Genomic DNA, 6,081 nt, shown 5'->3' with positions numbered 1-6,081 from the left:
CATACATAATATTTAAAAACAAAACAATATTATATATGAAAGCAAACAAATTCAGACCTTAAAAAATTATAATAAATAAATTAGAATAGAAATTGATTAAAAATTGAACAAACATATTTTATTAATATTATACATATTATATATAACTAATAATTTAAACAATATTTCTCAATAGGTACCAACAAATTTTGATCAAGAACTCACTGCATGGGGTATGGAATGCTTCTATATGACAATGTTCAACAAGCATTTCGGTTTTCTTGATTCTACCTCAAAATCAGCTTCCGAAGCCACAAAAATTATTAATGCATTAATCACTGCCCACACATATATGAGTCGCTGCGAAACTGGATTTCAAGTGTGGAGATTCTTCGAAACTCCATTTGTCAAAAAGCTTTATGAAGCTTGCGATGCTCTTGATGAGTAAGTCAACGAAGTTGATTTCAAGTTTAGTATCTTTAACGAAGCTTTTATCTTAATTGTATGCTTTTGTTTATATAATAAGTGTATGTGTGTACAATTATAATTTTAATATATTATTAAGTTTTTATTTATATATTTATATATACACTATTTATTATTCATTTAATATAATATATTATTTATTTGATTACGTCAATATAATAATTTATTTTAATTTTAATATTTAATTTTGCTAATTTCTTAAATGGTATTTACATTACTTACGATTTTTACTCTAGAGTTATTGGAAAATACATTCGTCAAACTCAGAATAAACTGCAAACTTTATCACTGTCAAAACAAGAAGAATCTATGAATAAAGAGAGAAATTTACCATTACTGGAAAAAATGATGATTCAGCGTATTCATCCAAATGACATTTCTATTCTTTTGATGGACATGCTTATTCTAGGCGTTCAAGCTGTAATATGCAATAATTTGATAATTGTAATAAAAATGTAAATTATTTCGAATTTTCAGGTCATTAATTGCGAGGCGTTTCTACTTTATTTCCTAGCAAAAAATCCTCGAATACAAAAACGGTTGTACAATGAAATAATGACTGTTTTGTCTAAAACCGATGGTACTTTAACAAAAGAAAGTTTGACGGATATGCCATATCTAAAAGCATGCATAAAAGAGAGTCTTAGGTAACAGAAAGTAAAATATGAAAGTAAAATAACTGTTTTAACACATTTGTATTAATTAAATTTTTTTATTTTAAATTTTAAATAATTATTTTATATAATTAAACTATTTTATAAAAAATAGCAATAAAAAATTAAGTGTACCAACATATTATTGTATGTAACATTTTTTTAAAAAGATTACGACCAGCTTTTCCCTATTTAACGAGATTATTGCCATCAGAAATTTCGTTACATGGATATACAATACCAAAGGGAGTAAGTTTTATACGTTAATTCAAATCTAAACATAATGTATGTTATATAAATGATACAATGAATAATTTTAATTTTCTAGACTTTTGTCATAATGGCAAATCAAATAACATCACAACGTGAAGAACATTTTGAAGATCCTAAGAAATATCAACCAGAAAGATGGTTGAATCAGGATGAATATGCGCATAATGATTATCAAGAGTATTCATGTCTACCCTTTGGTTATGGTATACGATCCTGTCTGGGAAAAAAAATGGCAGAAACACAAATGATGTTACTCACTGCAAAAGTAAATGAGTTGTATACATAATATAGCGCAAATATAATGTAAAATTAATATATTTTATTTTTATAGTTGGTACAAGAATTCACAATCGAGTATGATTATGCTGAAATTCGAAGTAGATTTCTTATGATAAATGTACCAAATAGATCACTACGTTTTCGTTTCGTAGATAAAAATTAAAAAATAAAAAATATGCAAAATAATTTTAAAAATCTGAAAAATAGAATAATTACTATTGTAGACATAAAGAAGTATCTTTATTAAGATCATATAATAAGTATTATTATTACAGTAAGATTATCTTTCTGTAAAAAAGCTGTATAAAGAAGAAAAGAAGTTGTTAATCGTTTGCTTTATATCAAATTATATATTATTTATTTATTTTATTAACAAAGTAACTAGAAGTTATAATAAATATATATTTATGTTTGTATTCAATACGCTCTAATTTACTTAAAACATACCAATTATATATTTATAAAAATATAATTTGGACTAATTAATGTTAGAAATTACGATATTAATCGTTATAAATAAAATCAATAATTTCTATAGTTTATAAATATTATATACAGTCTATTGATAATTTAACAGTATATATAATATAATAAGATTTTATATGGATATCTTCAGGATTTTATTATTACTAACAAATATATATTTTTATTATATTATTGTTGCAATTCTATATAGCAAACATTTAAAAAAAATGTAATGTGTGGACTTTTACCTTAAAAAACGGATTTTTTAATCTTAAAAACCGGATTGTTTATTTACTCTTGACCTATCATAATACGCACAAATGCCATATATGAAAAAATTGTCGAGATGTACTGAAAAATAACAAATTCTTAAATGCAAAATAATAAATAAATCTAAAAAAAGATAAATACAAGAATCTGATAAATGAAAAGTAGTATAGAAAACGGATACAAGTTCTTACCGATGCGTAATAGTTCATGGACAAGTTTGGTAATGCACATGGAATTGAAATGGTGACTGGACGCTGACTTCTTAATATGACATGTATTAAAATTTTCTGCATGGCCAGATTATTATCGTACCATAATGAATCATAAACTGCAGACGCTACACCGCTACTCTAATAAAAATTTTTGAAAAATAAATTTTAAAAAATTGCATTATCCTTATTATAATGTAATTATATATTTTATTTTATCTATAAATAACTAACCGTACTTATTACATTGTCAGCTGGCCAGGCATACATATAGAGTTCCACAAAACCACAAAAAGCTATCATAAGAAACGTCCATTTCACTGTCCATGGTTGATGCTGTTACGCGTAAATATCAAAAAATATATATATATACATACAATATATACATATATAAAAAAAATATATATATATATACATATAATATATACATATAATATATATATATATATATATATACTGTGTAATGTATTACATTAAGTGTGAAACAGATAGTTTAGTAAATTCAATTCGCTTTTCATAAGCAATAAATGAGAAAATCATATAACATATCATGAAACAAAATTTTTTTTTTAAAGAACACTTTTACACGAAGCACGGTACTTACACTACTACTTACACTCATAAAAGTAAGATAACCAAATATTACAGCACCAGTACTAAAAGTCACGCATAATAATGCTATGTAACGAATTGCATGAGATACTTCTTTTGCATATCTATAAATATTCGATTTTAAAAAACATAACTTACTGCATTTAATTTTTTTTCTTTTTTTTTTCAAATTATATACCTATTATATTATATACCTAAGTAATAGACTATGTTTACGTGTATAGTTTACCAGCTCTTTCATACTCGTCATTGTACGAAACTGAACAGATAGAATTTCAAATCTAGCGGCTACAAACCAAAGTAGAAGAGCAGGAAAGGTATTGGTGCTAACTTGGATTACACTTTGATAAGCAATTAATATTTGATGAACATAAATAATTGTTTTCATTGGTTGAAGTTGCACATCGAATGGATACTCTGTTTCACATGGAAACAATTGTGATGAAAATAAAGGCGTGAGTATAACACTAATGCCTGTCATTGCTAACCAACAAAGAATACTACCTACAGCAATCAAGTTATTATTAAGTTTCTTTAAACAATTAAAACTAATACTGTACATACCATAAAATAGTTTGCATTTGTCGATGTATTGTTGGAAAATTTTTTTTTCATATTCTTGCGCTCGCTGATAACAAGCCTCCATTTCCAAAATAATAAACTGTGTTATTAAAATTTGTATTAATAGTTCTTTCATAATTTTATAAATACAAAATATTAATAATATATATTCTTAATTAATAAATTGCCAATTTTATATGTATACACATATAGTAATAATAGTTAAATAACAAAATTTTAAAGAACAGCCTAAAAAATATATAATACTTATATATGAGAAAAAGTTCGTGGCGTTTTTCTCGTTAGATAGCATTTAAAAAACGCCACGAACTTTTTCCCATCCCTAATATTTCTGTTTAAAGAATATATTTAATTTATAAAACAAATAATTTAACAATAAGAGGTGTTAAAGAGTTTACAAGTTATCATGATTGCTAATGCCAACGTTTCCAACTATATACCTTGTGCCGTTTACTTCATCAAGGCCAGAGAGAGTAGTAGAAGTCACATTTGCATCCTTGCACTATGATCAGGGCGAAGATTGATATTGAGCAAGATTTATGAAACATTAGCAATGAATCATGACGCGGCGATAACTCATAAATCTTTTGGCACCTCTAAAGAAAACACCCGTGAAAGTCTCAAAAATATTAAGTAATTGAATCATTAGACAAAATATTTTATTTCATGATTTATTTTATAAATATAAACAGTTCCTATAAATCTGAGCAGAGTATACGACGGATTTTGTTAAGTTACAAAACAGTTTTTTCATCAAACTAATATGAATAAAAATGAAAAATTGTATACCTGCAAACGTTTCTTTTGCATCGCAAAGAGGATCAACTGTAATGGAACTTGTATGATAGCGCTCAACTGACATCCTAATTTCATCACCAGAAACATATCGTCGCTGTGATTACAGAGTGTCCATACCGCCGCGATGGCAATTAGTATCGAATTCGTGACGCAGAAACACTGGAAAGCACTGCGAAGAAGTCTCTGAGACTTCGTTGCGTTCGGTGGAAGAGGCCAACAGCAAGCAAATATCAAGTATATCTTTAGAAAAGCGATTACTCTATCTAGTGTTACCTTTCCCTCCATGTTTAAAATATAACGGAAATTCTAGCTAGTATAGGCATAAGCTGTAATCACCTTTGCAATATTGTCAAGATAATTTGCTAGCAAGTAGATATAATAGCACTATTATGAAGCGCCAAATGATGTATATGCGGTACATACGATATAAGCAGTGTTATATCTTGTCTTTGAAGCAAGGTGCATTGTTTCTCAAGGGTTCTCAATGCGTATAATACATTATGAAAAAATTTTAACATTACATTAATATCGATTACAATTCCATAAATTATGATATAAATTGAATATTCAAATAAATGTCGTTGCATTATATTATAAAAATACATACTGTAAATAAAATTTCTTCTTTTAAAATTTTAATTTTAATAATTTATGCAATTTAATATTTTAATAAATTATATAAATTAAACTTGATTCATATCATAAAATTCGTGGAAGCTATATTGTTCCCCTCTTCTTTAAAGATGTTTATAGAACATAAAGCCTTTGTGGAATAAATTTTGTTATTTTACTTATGCACGTTGAAGATATTTTATTTTAAAAATCTCGAAAAAATTTAAAATATTGATGCTTCTCAGTTATTGTGAATTACTACCTAGAAAGAAAAACAGCTTTTATGAACATCTAATAGGTAATTATAGGTAAGGCCTTGCCTTTGCATTTCCCACTAGATAGCAAGACAAAGACTGTTTAATTAATAATATGCATCGAACGTAATGCTGCCGTGTATTTACACTTTCAGGCATTACACATGTTGCAATCAAATGGTAATTGTCTAGTAATAATTAAATCCATTTCAGTGAAGTATAATTAGCAGTGAAATGAAATTGCATGGTCTCTTATAAGATTGTCTGCAATGTATCGTAATAAAGATAATATAGATGAAATAAAGCAAATTCAGCTAAAAGCACAGTATGTATCTAGAAAGATTTGATATAATTTATTATAATTAATATTTGTATTATTGTCTAATGGTTATAAATTTTATCTATTATCTTTCATGTTTTTATTTTTTAATATTTTCATTTTTAATATTGTTATTAATTTAAATTTTCATATCTTGTAATCAAACTACTATCAACTTTACAGAAAAACTGCAAGAGATAAAAATTGTTTATTTTCTTCTCATAGAGCTCTCATAATATTTGAGTAAAAAATTATTAAAGACCAATTTGCAGCAATTAATATCTTATTAA

The 6,081-nt window shown here is 26.0% G+C and overlaps 2 protein-coding genes across 2 annotated transcripts in view; one reads left to right on the top strand and one right to left on the bottom strand.

Annotated features, from left to right (window-relative positions):
- Nucleotides 1-1,833, top strand: part of LOC108693944 (probable cytochrome P450 12a5, mitochondrial) — a 3,905-nt gene extending 2,072 nt beyond the window's left edge. Inside the window, exons 5-10 of the mRNA XM_018203172.1 lie at nucleotides 176-423; nucleotides 702-885; nucleotides 943-1,112; nucleotides 1,289-1,367; nucleotides 1,447-1,656; nucleotides 1,723-1,833. Coding sequence (XP_018058661.1) covers nucleotides 176-423; nucleotides 702-885; nucleotides 943-1,112; nucleotides 1,289-1,367; nucleotides 1,447-1,656; nucleotides 1,723-1,833 — 1,002 coding nt within the window. The remainder of the gene's footprint in view (nucleotides 1-175; nucleotides 424-701; nucleotides 886-942; nucleotides 1,113-1,288; nucleotides 1,368-1,446; nucleotides 1,657-1,722) is intronic.
- Nucleotides 1,834-2,426: 593 nt separating this feature from the next.
- LOC108694068 (odorant receptor Or2-like) lies at nucleotides 2,427-4,693 on the bottom strand. Its single transcript, XM_018203342.1, has 7 exons — nucleotides 4,598-4,693; nucleotides 3,791-3,887; nucleotides 3,421-3,730; nucleotides 3,231-3,330; nucleotides 2,849-2,950; nucleotides 2,597-2,755; nucleotides 2,427-2,486 (listed from the first exon to the last, which is right to left on the bottom strand). Exons 1-7 carry the CDS (start codon nucleotides 4,691-4,693, stop codon nucleotides 2,427-2,429), a joined length of 924 nt encoding a protein of 307 aa, XP_018058831.1.
- Between the last annotated feature and the right edge of the window lie 1,388 nt (nucleotides 4,694-6,081).

The sequence above is a fragment of the Atta colombica genome, unplaced genomic scaffold (assembly GCF_001594045.1).
Source record: "Atta colombica isolate Treedump-2 unplaced genomic scaffold, Acol1.0 scaffold1, whole genome shotgun sequence".
Lineage (NCBI taxonomy): Eukaryota > Metazoa > Arthropoda > Insecta > Hymenoptera > Formicidae > Atta > Atta colombica.
This window is presented reverse-complemented; position numbering and strand designations above follow the sequence as displayed.

Bases quoted from the DNA above. Each gene is read 5' to 3' on its own strand.
- LOC108694068 (XM_018203342.1), bottom strand. From the start codon at position 4,693: ATGTTTCTGGTGATGAAATTAGGATGTCAGTTGAGCGCTATCATACAA. The intron at 3,888-4,597 runs GTATACAATTTT...TTAATAACACAG, and splicing joins TGCAAAAGAAACGTTTGCAG to TTTATTATTTTGGAAATGGA. The intron at 2,487-2,596 runs GTAAGAACTTGT...GTTATTTTTCAG, and splicing joins CCATGAACTATTACGCATCG to TACATCTCGACAATTTTTTC.